The following is a 17,285-nucleotide window of genomic DNA, read 5'->3' on the forward strand; positions in this document are numbered from 1 at the left end:
AATTACAACATGCCAAAGGTACCTACCCTACCACTGTGCAGCTCCACTCCATAGAAGTCGAGAGTCCGAGCTATGTTGATAAAGCAAGATTCTGCTTCCGATTGCTTTAGCCCACTACAGAGGCAGAGGGAATACACAGTGTTTATCCAACAAACTGAACATTAACCCCAAATTTTAAAGCTAATAAAAATCTAAAAAAATTGGTATCATTACTATAAGGTGATTAAATGCCTTAAACTGTTAATCTTAAACAACTAAACCCCCAAAGCTACTAAATCAAGTTTTTTTTTTCTTGTCCACTGAATATGACTTCATTTAGCCCTCATGTTCCTATATTAAATAACACCTCTCATTTAGTGGGTTCTCAACATCCAGAGACAAAGACTGTCACCTTCTGCAATCCCCACCCCACTTTTTCCAAGTTGCTAAACGAGCACATGCTCTTTAGGTCTTTCGGCCTTTATCTATCCTTTTAGCAGCAGCCTCAAACTTCCAAACGTCACTGTACTATTTTAGGATGCTGGCTCCTGCATGGGCAGCGATTCTGGGAGAGGATTGGCAGTGCCTCTTTGAAGGGACACTGGTTGCTTAGGCCTTTGTTTTTTAAGGCCTTCCTGAGAATGTGAGGCCCCCTGAAACCTGGCCTTCTGGGTCAGAGTGGCCCTTATTTGACCCGGACTGAATGGAGCCACCGCAGCTTGAAGAGAAAGGAGGCAAGGGAAGAGGAGGCCAGAGTAGGGTGACTTTGCTGGAATGGAGGCTTGGCCCGAGGCAGCTACAGACGGCTGGTGCTCCCCTCTGGAAGGAAGGCAGATTCAACTGAACCAGGGCTGGGATTTACCCAGCCTGACGGCACATGGGTCCACCTGCCTGTCTGTCTATTCAACACCACTTAAGGGAATGGCCCATTTCATTAAATGTAGGAAACCATTCAAAAGTTTGTTTGGTAGAGTCAACGTGTGGGGCAGCCAAATTTACAACGGGCATCTCCTTCAGGAATTAATAGATTTCAATGACATCCTGAAAGAGAACACAGCAAGTCATCCAGAATTCGCATAGGATTTCCTACTTTACAGAAATGGTAGTTATGCCAAATATATCTGTCACCATAAGAGCTCAAGGTTCACAAACCTCCCACCTCTTGAAAGAGTGTTCAAGAGCAAAAGCCAGAGAAGACGACATCAAACCGAAGGGGATGCGAGGTCTGACAGCACCGACCTGAGTACTCAAAGTAGGTCACCCGCCCCTCCTCACCTGTGCTGCTCATGTAGCGACTCCACCTTCGCTAAGAAGTCCTCGTTCTGATCCGGTATGAACTGACTATCAGAGAGATAGCCCGGAAGATGAACGGAAGAATCGTAGTCTCCAAAATGAGCTATCAAGACAGAATGAGGGGAAGAGCACCTTTTCAGTGTGGTCTGTATTTATAAGCACCTACAACATCACAAGAAAAAAAATTCATCGGAAATACTCTCTGCTATTAATATCAATGTCTCCCATCCCAGAAGGAAAGGAGATGAGCGAGGTGGTTGCTTAAGTGAATTTCATCCCCAATTTGCAAAGTCAGATGCAAGGGTATTTCCTTTACGTTCACGTGGTCTGGCTCACCCTCGACTGCCATCACACAGAAGGACTGCTCTTTGAGACCTGGGCTGTGATGAAGGGATCTGTGTTCTCCTTTCACTGTGCCTTGAGGGCTGGGAGTGGCTCACATTCATCTCTTGAGCCTTGCACCGAGGCATGGCACACAGTAGGTACTTGGGTGCTTGGAACTGACCTGCACAGAGGCTACTGCGAAGTTCAACTTTGCAAGAGTAAAAGGGCTGACTTGGTCATGGGTGGACCACAGGCCAGGAAGGCCAGCTAAATGTGGCTAAGCTGTGGCCAGGAGTGCCAGGGCTGTACTATGTAAGCACAAGTGTGGCCTACAGGTGAGTCTTTTCATGGTGAAGTATATGACAGTGCATTTACAGGAAGTAATTTAGATGCCCTTAAGCAGGGTCCCCAATGAAGAAAGCTTGAGGAAGCCTTAGAATCAGCTCATCCGAATTCTGAGTCTTGAAGGAAAAGAAATCTGAGGTCCAGAGACAAAAGAGGACCTACCCCCATCACAGAGCCATTTTTCAGCAGTCAAGGCCAGAACCCAGCTAGAGTTCCCATCATTCCACCAGCCTGCCTGCCAGGCCTATGGAGCTGCTGCTGGCCATTTGCAGATGACAGTGGTCATGTCCCCAGAGGGAAGCCAAACACTGCAAATGGCTTTCCTGAGGTCAAACAACTCAAGGCAGAGTCCTATTAAATTGAATGCTGCATGTTACATCAGCTCATGAAGATCTTAGAGCTTGAATTGGTCATCCATCATGTTAACGAATAGTCCTAACCCCTGTGCCTTTCTGCAAACACAAAGCAAGTTTCTCTTTAGTCAGGTCACTGACAAATATCTGTACTTAATATAAAACCAAAGAACTCCCTCTAGGGGGTTCTGTGAGAGTCAAAGGCCATTATATAAAAATACGTATTTTCAACACCTTCATTCTTTGACCCTCACAGACCCTTGAAATCTTAGTTGGCTACTCTGCAATGCCCTGTGCTAACCACTAGGGGGAAACAAAGTTAAACCAGTCTTTGGAAACCGTCTGCAAAGCACAGGGCAGTTTCCACAGTGAATTTAATGACCAATGACATCACCTCACTAGACGCTCTTGACAACCTAGTGACAGGCATTGCTTTTATCCCCATTAAACAGACAAAGGAATTGAGACTCAAGGAAGGAACCTGCCCACTGCTGCCCAGGCTGGTAACTTGGAGCCTAGATGCTGACCACAGTCCATCCTCTTTATCTACTTACTGTACCACATGCCCGAAACTCCAGAGCAACACACTTTTCTATTTGTGGGGAAGCAACACATGAGAAAGCTAACTAGAGCAAAAAGAAAAGGAAATAAGCGCTTATGTGGGAAATACCTTGTCTGTTAAGTCCCATGCATTCTTCTGGCTGATATTTTGTATTCTGCGGGACAGAAGGTGTCTCAGGTACTCAAATGTATGGCGTGTCAAGCTTTCCTGTTGGGAAAGCCCTTGACTTGCTATTCATCATAGTCCGACTTGATCTTGGAGGCTCTTCTTAGGGGCCGTCACAAGGAAGCTTTCCCACACTACGCCCCCCTGTACCTTCTATTCCCCCCGCCAAGGAGGACAGAGCGAGCGCCTCCCCCGTGTGCATCCTCACTGCCAGCATCAGCTGCTCCATCTCTGTCTCCCACCGGCTGCAGACCCCTTGCAGAGAGCAGTCATGCTCTCTCTGTGCAACTCGGGGATAGTGCAGAACCACACATGGCAGAGGCTCAGAGACCATTATAGAACAGATATGTGATTTTCAAAAACTTCGTTCTCTGACCCTCACAGATTCTTGGCAGGCCCCCAGCAATTTTTCACCATCAAGTCCTTTCAGATTCTTTATCCACAGATCACTTTACTTTTTATCTGGTCAGAACATGTGCTTTTGGTTGGCATCGCTGACCACTGGTAGGCTTGTCTTCATGTCAGATGTCTCTCTGGGACAATCTGGCAAAGTGTATCAGATAAAATTTAGGCTTGCTCTTTGATCAAGCAATTTCATATCTAAGAATTAACCTTACAGAAATATATGCACAGAAGTGTAAGAAAATGTATGTAGGTATATACACTTGAGGGTGGAGGAATAAGAAACCTCTACTTAAAACTGCTCATCTGACAACTTATGATATTATTAGCATGACAGTCATGCTCAAATTTGCATTGCAGCTAGTTTAGACTTTTTAAGTGCTCATAACTTTCTTTAGTCCCTACTCTATTGGTTCTTTGTAGAGGAAAACCTGACTGCTGAAACTTAGGAATTTTATTTGGGATTCTAAATTTGGCCACTGGAAAAAGACCCTGATGCTGGCAAAGATGAAAGGCAGAAAGAGAAGGGGGTGACAAGAGTATGAGGTGGTTGGACAGCATCACCAATTCAATGGACGTGAGCGTGAACAAACTCTAGGAGACAGTGAAGGGCAGAGGAGCTTGGCCTGCTGCAGTCCACGAGGTCGCAGTCAGACATGACTCAGCAACTAAACGACAACAACAGTTTGTTTACAATAGGCTGTTCCCTTTTAAGTTTTTTTTTGATGTGGGCTATTTTTTAAAGTCCTTATCGAAGCTGTTACAATACTGCTTCTGTTATGTTCTGGGTTTTTGGCCATGGGGCATGTGGGATCTTAGCTTCTCGACCAGGGATCAAACCCACAACTTCTCCATGGGAAGGCAAAAGTCTTAACCAAAGGACTACCAGGGAAGTCCGCAATAGGCTGTTCCTTAGACAGTTTTCTGCTGGGCAGAAAATAAAGTATAGTACAAGTTAAACATTGTAATATTTGCCATCAGCCAGGCACTATTTTAAGAGTTTTACGTCTATTTCATTTTTGCTATGACCCTATGATTAGATACTGTTATCATCCCTATCCGACAGATAAAGCTGAGACCCAAAGAGGCTCAAAGTCAGGTAGGTGTAAGTGGAAGACCCGAGGCCCAGGTAGTGTGGCTTCAGCCTGTGCTTTCACTGACTCAGTTAACAGCGATGGTCCAACTCTAGAGTTTCTAGTTATCACCTTCCCAGGTGATACATGAACTGAATAGGCCTATTCCAAGTTGTCCTAATCACCATCATCACCTCCATCTTACAGGTGAGAAAACAGAGACTCAGCAAGGTAACACTACATTAGAAGCAGATGGAGGGCCAGGGTTAAATGGAGTTTGCATAAAAAACTAAGTCCTTCCTAGTGCTCCTGCCCTTCAAACCTGAAGCTCTAGCTCTGGGTACCAAATTCACTCTGAGATATGGGAAAAAACCTCTCCTCAGCAGACCAGCCTGGCAGAGATGGAGCCCACTGGGTCTAGTGACCACTAAGAACACAGGTTGGCTGGTGTCATTTCCCACATGGACGGGACAAGGCCAGGTCTGTTTCAGCGGTACTGAAGGCAGAGGGGACCTTTCATCCACCCAGGCTCACCCCCGTGCCACCTCTTCCATGTCTCCCACTGGGGAGAAGGAGATGCAGGCTATGTGGGGAGATGACTGAATAAGAGGATTCTTCCTTCAGCTTAAACAGGCCTTGATGGAAAATTCCACCTGGACTTTCCATCCCACATGGCAGCCACTAACCACATGTGGCTAGCAAGCACTTGACATGTGGCTGGTGCAAACTGAGATGTGCTGGGACTGTAAAACCTGGAATGGTTTCAAAGACCTACTGTGAAAAAAAAAGGAAAATACCTTTACTGTTTTTACATGGAATACGTATTAAAATAATATTCTGAATCTACTGAGCTAAGTACATTAATATGATCCATTTCATTTTACTTTAATATGGCTACCAGAAAGCTTAAAACTACATGTGCAGTTCCCATTATATTTCTATTCTACTGTGCTGCTCCAGGCTTATCACCCATCACTCTACTGAAACTAAAAATAAAATTCCTAAGATGCCAGCAGTGTTTCTGAGCAGTACCCAGCAAGTGCTGGGAGTGACCTCCAGCAATTTCTGAACCTATCTGGGTCTTAGTTTCCACATCTATACGAAGTGACTGGTGGCAGCATTTGCCCCACTGGGATTTGTTACAAAGTTAAATCTGATTGTGACTGAAGCCTTTGGAAACTGACTGAAGCCACTGGAAAATGTAATGTGGGATAGGATTCTCCTGTCTTCTCAGCTCCCCTGGGAGAAAACCTCATTTTCCCCAACCAAACATCCCTGAACCACAGGACAGTGTAAGTGAGGAAGAAGACTGGGACCATCCGGACAGCCAGAGATGCTGCCCAACAGGATTCCTGGGGAAGGGAGGAAGCGACTCGGTCAAAGAGGAGAGGCCAGAGAGTTTCATAATATACTGGTCCGAGCAAGCTGTCCATCCACGAAACACTCGTTTGTGACTTACATTGTACTGCATAGGATGCTAGAACCACCGCTGAGTTAAGAGGGCAGGTTAACCTGTCAGGAGAAAAACACATTAGGAAAGTTACCAGAACCCACCACAGCCCGAAACAGCAACTGATCATGGGTAGCACGTGCCTTTTTCTTGGATTAATCATTTAAAAACATCACGAATGATAACAAAGAATTTCAGGATCCTCAAACAGTAAAGATAAATGTAACACACTGAAGAGTTTTTGAAATTAAGAGAGAATTTTCCCATGTTTAAAATCATTCATTATTAATACAAATACCATGAGGCTAAAGGTCTGATGTTGGCCAGGGTTTGGCTGGTCAAGAAAGGTCAGGTTCACATCACTAAGACAAAAAGTGTACTCTTAGGTCAATGGGCAGGCAGCCTTTGTCTCTTTCTGGTAAAGACATGAGAACTCTCCTAGGACTAACTGAATTCCTGAGTTCTGTTAACTCTCATTACCTGCTTTCCAAAAGGGTCACATCCTTTCAGAAGGGAAAAACAGAAACGTATTCTGAATTTTAAAACTCCTGTGAGTTTTCAATTATTTGATTAGTTACTATGATTTAAGACTCCTAAATCTGTTCACCCTCCTGAAACTCCCCACCTAGAGGCAATGGTCAGCCGCACCTCAGTCTTCCTACGTCCATCAGAAATCCACAAACCCAAGCTGGACGTGTCTTCCTTCCTTCCTCCTGAGCTCAGTGCCCTCCCAAACACCGTCTGGGTCAAAAACTCTGTCTCTGTCTCTGACATATTCCAAACCATCTGGTGGCTCCCTTCTCTCCATTCAACCTCGGATTTCAGTCTGCCTAGGAGCTCATTCAGCAGATCTGGGCCAGGGATCACTGCCAGGTAGAGCAACACATGAATGGCAGCAAGGGTGAGGGCTTGTAGGGTTGGGTGGGTGGGGGAGACACAGAGTTTAAAAGCATTCCGCCCAGCAACCCCGTGGGAAGTGGAGAAAACGTGCAGTTTCCATGGCAGCCCGTGAAGTTCCCAAGATATGAGTCACCCCCACCTCTCTGACTAATCTGGCTGGCTCACCAGGGTTCCCCTCCTGGCCTGCTGTGCTGTGCGCTGGTCCTGAAGCAGAATATGAATATGGAGGTAGCCCTGAGGGGGCCACCATCTTTCAAGTAGCCATGCATTCCTGCTAGAACTTCTAAATGCAGATACATCTAGGGATACTTGCTATCTATTCAATCATCTGGAGACTCAGCCCATGGGGAGAGCAAAGGTCAGCATTCACTCTCCCACCAAGATGGGCTTCAGTGAAGTCAAAGCTGGTGTCCTTGCTACAGGAAGAGCCTGTGAATGGGATTTGAGGAACAGCTTAGGAACAACCCTATGAGTAAGTCAGAAAGAACATTTCCAAAGGATGGCGTAAATTATAACAAACTAAAGAACACCATGTTCTTCGACAGATTCCTCTCTTTCTCAGTAAGTTTCAGGGTCTCCATCTGTCAGACAAGATCGCCTATTTCAGCAGGAAGGAGAGGATGAACAAACCCTTCTGAGCCCAGGAGAAACGCTAACCAGCTCCACCGACTCTGTCAAGAGATCCACGGTTCCTAAGGGCCAGATGCTACCCTGACCCCACACCCCTCGCCCCCGAGATGGGGGCCGCCTGCAGGCCTCACAAGGTGCCGGGGGTCTAAGCCAGGACGTGGCCCTCAATAGGTTTCTCCCATTGAAAATGCAGATATCCAACTTCCAGCACTTGGAGAGCCAGACTGGAAGCTCCTGATCGTAGGGGTGGGGGGCCCAGCCCCATCTGACCACACAGTCAGTGCCCGTCTTGTAACAGGTGCTCACAAAACGTGTGGGGAAAACACGGCGGTGTGCACACAAGAGAGACAACCGTGTCTGCTGCCACAGAGGGCAGCCTGGACCCAGGGCAGGGGTGACCATTTCAGCTGAGAGGTCCCCTGAAACACGAGGCTGCCGCAGGCAAGGGTGGGCACCGGGTTACAGGAGGGGTCCTCTCTCTCTCCCTGTGTTCTCTCATAAGCAGGGGGTCTCCAACTGGGACTGTGCGGGTAGGGCGGTGTCCTCACTGCCCAGTGAGATTTATTAAACTGGTAAGAACAGACACTACGCTTGATCTTAGCCAAGAGGCTGAGAAGTGATTTATCTCCTCGTGTCCTATTTATTGTGCTACAGAAGGGACTTCTTCCTCCCTCAAATGGGAGGATGAGCCAAATTACAGAACCGGTCTAGGGCCCCTAGGCCATCAAGTTCTGGCGATCCTTTCTTTGAGGGATATCTTGCTTCTAACCGTCCCTCCTGCCCCACACTCCTTGCCCCCTATTCTCTGGCCTGGATGCCTTTTAACAGCTCTCTCAAGAGCTGCACCTTCCCTCCCACCTAGACGGAAGCTCCTCAGCCTCTTCCAGCCTTCCCTGTAGACGCTGCTCCTGCCAGATCCCTCCTGCTTAAAAACCCTTGACAGCGCTGCTCTGCCTGCTGGATCCAGGACGCACACCTACGTGTGATAGGAAGAGCTCGCCCTCTCTCTTCTCTCTTAAGCCCCCCGCATGTGGTCTCCAACTAGGACTGTGGGGCATGGGGTGCTGTCCTCTCTGCCCCAGGAGATCTGACTCCTCACATCTCCACCAGCCCCCAAGCCCCAGCTCATCACAGCGCTCCACACTTCACAAAGCCCACACCGGCGGCGTCTTTTCCTAACACCTACGGCGGCTGTGCTCTCCACTCCGCATACTGGTCCCAGCTGCTTCACGGGCTCCTGTCTCGTTTCTCCAGTGAGACCACAAGCTCCCACATGGTAGCCCAGAGGGGGCTTCCGAAGACCCTCCTCAGTAGAAGGAAAGAGGAAGTGGGAAGGACAGGAGCAAAACACGGCTGTTCCCACCCGTTCACCTGCTGCAGTGTCTCTGGTAAGTCAAGAAAAACTCTGAATGCTGGAGGTGGCGGCTCAGGGACTACTGACTTGGAGTCCCCCTCCCCTTCCTGAGCTGCTCAGATACTCTGCAGCCATGGAGACGGTCCTCATACGCAAGAACTGCTGAAGCATGGCTGAAGCTCCAGTCTTCCAGCAAAGCTTCCCAGAGAGAAAAAGAGTCACTTCTGGGTACTAAGGGGCTCGGAGGGGACCTAATTGGGCCTGATGTGCCTTCCTGGATGAAGCTCATTTCATGTTCAGGGTCTCTCCCTCCCTCTCTCTACAGTTTCTCAGGTCTTTACCAGAAAGATAACTGCCTTCTGTAATAAAACTGAAACAAACAAAATGAGGTTTATCGGTTCTCAGCTTCCTAAGTCCAGACCTAGCCAGAAACAGATGTCTCAAGCAGGATGCTGCTTTCAACATCCGATTGCTGTTTACATTTAATATTGTTACCAGAAATGCACGCTCATTAGATTAAAACCAGGAATTTCAGTAGTCTAGGGCAACTGATGGAAAAAGAAGATGAAAAATTCTCATTACCTTCCTTCACAAATATCCATCTTCAGTTGTAAGAAATACAAATGCCTATGAAATAATTGATCTCATTAATTCATAATACACAAAGGAAAACATGCAAAAAAAAATGACAGATGAGTGAAGGACAAGACCTACACATTTGAAAAACAAAACACAAAAAAACATATTTTTGTTTCAAGTATCAGATGCTGTTCCCGTACAAAGCTGCCTGTTTCCATCACAGTGGTTCATGTGGCTGCCTTAGTCTCAATGGGCCAGGGGGTGATTTCCAGCCAGCCTCTTGCCAGCCCCGCATGCAAATGCTGTCTTAGGGATGGACAGAGTAAGAGGAGCCCACCAATGACTGGCTGGTGCCGCTGCCAGTGGGCGCCCCCGCCCTGGACCTTCCCAGTCAAACCTGGGGTATCTGAGAGCACCAGTACCCACAGGCAGCCCCGCACACCAAGGGGCTGCCGTTCTGCACACAGCATTTGCACACCCACGTTCCACTGTGTGAAGTTACCGAGAGGAGGAGGGTCTATGCAGACACCTCCTTGGCTGGGGTGCAAACACCCAGCTGGGCTTTTTCCTGTGTCCCAGGAACTGTTGGTGCCTGAGCAAAAGCACAGACATCAGCCGACTCCAGGCTGCCAGGCCTCCAGGCTGAATTCTGCGCGTGTCTGTGAGCTCCCAGCATTGCTGCTTTGAAACTTGGGACTTGATCTGCGGACAGAACCTGGTAAGCTCTTGGTAAGTCACAGGCGCCTCCATCCAGGGAGTGGAGGGCATCGACAATGCCGTGCAGGCCAGGAAGAGCCCTGGAGCGCGTTATATTTAGGGACACGGCACACATGTGACACTTGGCCGCTGTCCCCACTCTTTTTTAAAGCCTGGATTCACTTGGGATACAGATTCCAGTGTCTGGCCAAGGTGACAAAAGGGAAACTTCTTGAAATCTAATACAGAGGCAGTAGAAGTGTTCAGGGGGCAGGAGAGAGAGAGAGAATTTTGGCAGTTTAAACAAATCAGTCTCAATAGTCCTAATTTCGATGTTTAAAGGTCAAGGCGCCAGTGTTTTGAGATGTGAATGTTTCACATGGTGTTACAACCTTGTATTTGCACAGTTCTGGGCTGTGTGTGGTATTTCACAACTTACGGATTCATTTCAACCTCCTTGGACTGCAAGGAGATCCAACCAGTCCTTCCTAAAGGCGATCAGTCCTGAGTGTTCATTGGAAGGACTGATGCTGAAGCTGAAACTCCAATACTTTGGCCACCTGATGTGAAGAGCTGACTCATTGGAAAAGACCCTGATGCTGGGAAAGATTAAAGGCAGGAGAAGAAGGGGACGACAGAGGATGAGATGGTTGGATAGCATCACTGACTCAATGGACATGAGTTTGGGTAAATTCCAGGAGTTGGTGATGGACAGGGAGGCCTGGCATGCTGCAGTCCATGGGGTTGCAGAGTCGAACACGACTGAGCAACTGAACTGAACTGAAGGACTCTGAAGTGGGTACCACTACCTCCATTTTTTACTGATGAGGACACGGATGTTCAGATGGGTGACGTGGGGTCAGTGATGTCTTATTTCAACCTGGACACTCGTGTTATGAAAAAAAAAATCTGGCTCTATTACAAATTTCTTATGTGTCTAATGACTAAAAACCTTAGGATCAATCTCCTGATATTACTTTGATTATAAGACTTGTCAATTACTCTTAATGCATTCAGCACCAGAACACTGAGGGATGGTGTGACATACACATGCTGATTCACGCTTATTCCATATCGGAAACTCTAGCTCTGCCACCTAGGGGAACACAACGGGTCCTTTCTACTTTGTTCCTATGTTTATTCAAGCTGATATTCAAGTGGAATTAAGTGTTCTCTCCTCCTATAATGCTGCTGAGAGAAAAAAGAGGAGGGAGAGAATCACAGGTAATCCAGTGGTAAATCTGGATTTTCACTGCTGAGTCCTGCTAGGTGGTAGGTCTTCCTCAGGGTATAAAGGAGAACAGGAACCTGCAGACCCCCGTTCACCACATGCTACCTTGTTGTATATTCAGCAATGTCTCTGAGTCAACCCCAGGATATCACACAAAAAGACAGGAATAGTGGAATGATGCCCAAGTCCCGAGGAATCTTGGATCTCCCTAAGAATCTTAAAGGAGCCTGATTCTGAGACTGCCAGTAGATGAAAGTCTATATAGAATAGTCTAAATTTATCAGGAACAGCCGTTGTGGAGGCTCACAATCAAAGATACAGTGATTAGGATAAAGGAAGTCATTTAGAAGAGACGCTCCGTGTGTCTGACTTCAGAAATGTAAAAGCTCACTGCTGGAGTCTGCCCCATCCATGACCTCAACTTCAGAAAAAAGCAATGAAGGCCTCCCTGCCTAGATCCTTGGTAAACAAACAGGAGACAACACACACCACCTCTGTATTCCTTCTTTGACCCTTGAAATCAAAATTTCTTTAAAGGGGAACTTCCTTTTGGATAAGCTATAGAGCTGGGGCTTAAAAAAGATACTGTGTATAATATGTACATCAATTATACCTCAATTAAAAAAAAAAGAGAGAAATACTATGGGTCAGGAACACAGGAAAAATTCTTCCTTTAAGTAAAAACAAGACAAAAGACCATTTAAAAAAAAAAATTAATGGTGGAAACCTGGCCCAGACTAAGAAGAAGATCTGGCAGTCCTGGCTGTTTTCCCAGCTCTTAGGAGGCACAGGGGCAGCTGCTAGCATGGCTCCTGCTGTGTTAGGAGCAAAGTGGTGCCCACATCCCAGGAACTGACAGCTGTAATCTTCTCCACACTGGGGCGACCACCCATCTTAAGATGGGAGGTGGGGTGGTGGGGCTGGGTGTCCGTCTGCAACCGGTGACTCTTAGGAGGGACACGGACAAACCGAATTTTACCTGGGACTTAGGTAAGAACAAAATTTAGTCTATTACTTGTCTTGAGCCAAAATCTGCCTTTCTGTAGCTTCCACTCACTGGCTATAATTCTACCACCAAGTACATCTAATTCCCCCTTTCCTATGACAACCCTTTGCAGATCTGAAGGCAGTCTTCATTTCTGAATCTTCTCTCGGTCCTCAACTCCCTACATCTCCTCAGGAGGCTCAGCAGGCAGAGGCTTTCCTGGTGGGTATGGATGTGGGGTCTGACGCCCGAGGGGGGCCCTGGAGAGGGGCGCCTGGGCTAAGTTGGCAGGAGTGATCCCTTCACTCAGGTACCCTGGCAGCCACAACCCTGGGGCACCAGCATCTCAACCCGCTAGCAGAGGAAGCGTGGTTCACACTTGGGGTGGGAACCCTTCAGTGGATAGTAAAAATCAACTTAATGAGCCACAACTGGCATTTTAAGCGAAGAAAAGAGAAAGCTTAAGGGTGCTTTGCACTTACTACTGTTTCAAGAAATGTCTGCTTCAGTAATTTACACGTATCTGTGTAATATATTACAAAGCAAAATATATATGTGGGGTTGTGATAAAAAAAAATTCCCACTGGTTAAACACACACACACATAATCCATCATGACATTTTAAAACAAAACTTAAAAAACTTGGTATTTGGTGGTAGGTAGCCTGGGGAAATCTCATAGATCATGTCACCACTTTGCATCCACCAGCATGAACTATTCTGCTGGGTTGAGCATCCTACACCTTCCCTTAGTCCATCTGTGTGAAGAGCTATTATGGGGAAAACTCAAGGCACCACGTGTATGTCCCGTGGTTACCCAGTGAGACATGTGGGACATCTTATATCTGCTTAAAATTTAACTTGATAGTAAACACAAGTCAAATTTTCAATGCCTTCTATTGTACAGAGACGAGGTGTACGAAGAAGACAAACTAGTAATAGAATAATATTTGGCCTTTACACACATTACAAGTTAAAATGTGGTCATGTGATTACTAATCTAAAAAAAGGAAAAAAGTGAAACAGCACTTTCTGTCCAAGTTAGTGTTGCCTCCTTGGTGATGGTCTCATGGCCACCATGGGCACAAGACAGGATCTAACAATCCTGAACATTCAGTGCTTTTTTTTGGATGGAAGAGTTTCCCTCCCTTAGAAAAACAAACCTTTCAATAACCAAAGGGCCGGCTGATGCCCTAGGGGAGGGGAAGGAGAGGCCAGGTGAATTTGCAGAGCCCGTGTTTAAACAGCATCAACTCTCCTGTGCCCATCCTTTGGTTCCAAACACGGGTCCCCACCCACAAAACCCACGTGCCAGCATAACAGGAGGGCCAGGACCTGAGCCAAGCCTGGAGGGGTAAACAACTCTTGCAGCCCTCTCCCCTTATCTGGTTCACAGATTCGCGGAGGCGGAGGCAAGATGCTGGCCAGCCTCCTCTCCTTCCAACTGGGGACCTGATAGAAAGTTCTCAGTTAAGAGACCTCTGGTTCTCCTAAAGAGCTCACTCCTAGCCCTTCAGAGACACTGCACTACTTGATCGGTAGAGGACTTTGACAAACTTCCTTTCCTGCAGGAGCAGAAAATACCTGCGTTCTGAGACCAAGCGTGCTCAGCTCGAAGAGGAGCCTGGATGGAAGGGGAGGTGCTGGTAGGAGCATGCTGGGTACTGCACCAAATCAGAAGAAAGAGACTCAAGATGAAAACTAATTTGCTGATTAAAATTTCAATACATGCCCCCCAGTTTTTACTGGGATCTTAAGTGACTGTTGCTGCAGTTACACCCAAATGAAAGATTTGACCACAGTGACAAATTGAAGAGTACATTTTTAGTGGTTACTCAATTTTTATACACTAAATAGGAAACTTAAGAAAAAATGTTATTACCTGGTTTGTTCTTGCTGCAGTGTGTTGGGATCAGGTATAAAAAATCTTACTCGAAAATGCAGGGTACAGGGGAAACCTCCTACAACATTTTTCAAAAACAAATTAAATTTTCCCTTTAAAAAAGGCAATGCATGTTTTTTACTAGACCACAGCTTTTTCCATCAATAAAAGGACTAGCTTCACAAAAGGAGTGCATGAGTTAGTTAACTGTTCAGAAATCTCCAAGCCTATAAAAATATTTTTGCAACATCAGCATAAAATGAGATACAATCTATTTTCCGAAACATGTTTAACTTAGGGAGGTGTTCAAACACTGCACTCCATCATCTGTATTAGGAATTTTAAAATCCTTAATTTAGCAGATTAAACAGAACTCACAAAGAAAATCTCTCATATATATAATGACTCCACACTTTTCAAATATTTTCAGATACATTCTTGAATGCAAACACCGCCAGGACTATGAATAGGCTAGGGTGCTGTCGACTGCAGCATACAACGTAGCCACCAGGCTGGCTGGCCACCCACCCCTCAGAGTTTTGCCTTAGGCCACACAGCTGAGGACAACACCAAGGTTAACTGCACTGAGTCTTTTGACTCTGCATGCCCACATTTTAAAATTAATTTTGATCCTGGAAAATATTTCATGCTTTTAATGCAAAGTGAATTCTAAAAATGATTCATATACCAGCAAATATTACACAGCTAACATATTCAGATATTTTATGCAACAAGGCCAAGAGTCCATTTGCTTGTAAGAATAGATTTTGTCCATTTCTTTTGCTGGATGTGGTAACAGACGATCAGATTCTGTCTCAAAGATCCCACGCTCTTCTTCATGTCCATTTCTCGCCTGTCCATTACTCAGTATCTAGTCACTGATCCTTTCCAGAACCTTCTTACTCTCTGAAACACAAATCTTTTCTACCCTGCTCTCCTCCACTGAGCTCCTCTACCGTAGCTCCTTCGGGGATCCACCCTCCTATCTCAGTAGAACTTCTGCCTTTATCTCCAGCTTGTATCAAACTCTTTAACAGTTTGTGTGTACCTGTGAATGTACCTCTGTGCAGGTACCTGGGTCCAGTGGGTGATTCTGTAGCTCTAGGTGCAGGCTGACGACCTATACATCAGGGGATGGATAAGTCCTCCCAATGGTCTGGACGCCCTACTGGCTCCCCTCCCTGCCTCCCCGCTCTGTAACTTCTCACTTCTGTGTCCCAAGCATGCCTCCTTGCCTTTCTCATCCTCTTCTGTGCACCCAGAGCATCCTATCACGTGCTCAGGGCCACCCCAGAGCTGCCTCTACCCTTGTCTCCATCCCTACAGTTGGCTGTAAGCTCCTTGAGGGCAAGGTCCAACTCTCATTCCCAGAGCTTAGCCCAGTGCCATGCCAGAGTCTGAGCATGGAACCTGTCTGCTGTCACATGTCCATGCACATGTGAGCTCATTCCTCTGTGAATTCAAATGGGGGCACAGAGTTGCCTGCACAGCATCTCTGCAGCTCCCCCTGGTACTTCTGAATGCTAAGGACACAACTCACAGGAGGAAAGAGGGCTGAGGCCTTCTCCAGGTGAGGGCACCCATGGGATCCGAGTCAGGTCCCCTGATCGCTACTTCTTCCCACCCTGGCGCCAGGCCAGTGGGGAACGTGTCATCATGGGTGTGCACATTTGTGTGTACAGATCCACCTGCCTTCACCCCTCGATCATCTACTGGCCACCTCCTATATGGAGAGCACCACGCGGGGCGTGACAAGTACCCTAACTGCAAAGAGCTGGCCGTTTTGCAAGGACGATAAAGGCCAATAACTCAGAGCGAAGGAGAGAGTATTCTGAGGCACAAAGCAGACAGTGATCAATGTACACGAGGGGAGACGGAGGCAGGGCTTCTATTAGAGGAAATGGAATCTGAGTGACATTGAAGAGAAATAGCAAGACTGGGATATAGGGAAGTGAGAGGGAAGAGCATTCCTAATAGAGGGAACAGACCCAGGGAAGGTGCAGAGGTGGGTATGTGGTCCTGCGTGTCAGCTAGGTTTGGGGCAAAAAGTACATGTAGGGAACAGAGAGCGTGACTGGAAAGCCAGGCAGAGAGTGGGGTGAGGTGTAGCTGGACAGCCCGCCTAACTGGAAGGTAACCTACAGCAACAGGATATACTTATGTGTGTATCTGTGACACTATCTATCCATGCCTCTGCTTCCAGGGAATGGAACTGTGCTGCTGAAAAGGACTGGTGGTGGTGGGGGGCAGGGGGAAGAGTGTGATGTATGTGTGTGTATCATTTTTTTCCCATCCTGGCTCTCACACTGGGCTGAAACACTGTGCTGCTGAAATGGACTGGGGCGGGCGGGTGTGTGCGTGCGTGCGTGTGTGTGTCTCTTTCCCATCCTGGCTCTCACACTGGGCTGAAAAAGGTCATCGTCCTTCCCCTTTCTTTCCTATAAAAAGAAGTGTGGGTTCCTCTGCTCTTAGCCGCCTTCTTTTACCTTTCCCTCTCTTGCCCACAGCTGCCGAGGAGCCTTGGGGGCTGATCTGGAAGTTTCTCTGCTAACTCAGAAGTCAGGCAGGAGGAAGCCAGCTTACTCACGTCTCCTGGGCCACCTGGAATCCAGGTTCCAGATGTTTCAGGTATGCTGAGAACTGGAGGAGAGAAACGGGCCGTGATACGCTAACACCTAGTGTTTAAGCGAAATGGGAAGCTCACACCCACCTTTTAACTGCTTCCTGATGGGTTTGCTTGCTTCAAGCCATCTCTGTTGGGTAAGAAAACATAAGATATAAAACCAACCCCTGCAGGAGCGCAGCATGTCCTCAAGACAGCGTACTCACAGGAGAGTCCAGTGAGTCATCACCATGCTGTAAACCGAAATACTCCTTCTCAGTCACACCCAGGTAGTTGTAAGCCATGTCCAGGAGAACTTGACCGGTATCTTGTTTCTAGGAAAGAAAACGTCCAGTGGACAAAATTTTAAAACAAATTAAGAGCTGGTCTCTAGAGTCTTTACTGCAGATAAGAAGGTATTAAAACATGTGGTGAGATTTCACGCACACACGTACCCTACAATACGTGTGTGTGTGTGTGT

The 17,285-nt window shown here is 47.0% G+C and overlaps 1 protein-coding gene across 4 annotated transcripts in view; it reads right to left on the reverse strand.

The window, feature by feature from the left end:
• The window catches only part of PTPN3 (protein tyrosine phosphatase, non-receptor type 3), a 110,356-nt gene that overhangs the window by 55,223 nt on the left and 37,848 nt on the right, over positions 1 to 17,285 (reverse strand). For all 4 annotated transcript variants that reach the window (XM_010843547.1, XM_010843546.1, XM_010843545.1 and 1 more), the window contains 7 exons: positions 17,032 to 17,139; positions 16,913 to 16,955; positions 14,203 to 14,281; positions 9,413 to 9,457; positions 5,956 to 6,008; positions 1,255 to 1,375; positions 27 to 114 (listed from right to left, as the gene is read on the reverse strand). In XM_010843547.1, coding sequence (XP_010841849.1) covers positions 27 to 114; positions 1,255 to 1,375; positions 5,956 to 6,008; positions 9,413 to 9,457; positions 14,203 to 14,281; positions 16,913 to 16,955; positions 17,032 to 17,139 — 537 coding nt within the window. The remainder of the gene's footprint in view (positions 1 to 26; positions 115 to 1,254; positions 1,376 to 5,955; positions 6,009 to 9,412; positions 9,458 to 14,202; positions 14,282 to 16,912; positions 16,956 to 17,031; positions 17,140 to 17,285) is intronic.

Source organism: Bison bison, unplaced genomic scaffold, assembly GCF_000754665.1.
Source record: "Bison bison bison isolate TAMUID 2011002044 unplaced genomic scaffold, Bison_UMD1.0 scf7180017864183, whole genome shotgun sequence".
NCBI classification, from domain to species: Eukaryota; Metazoa; Chordata; class Mammalia; order Artiodactyla; family Bovidae; genus Bison; species Bison bison.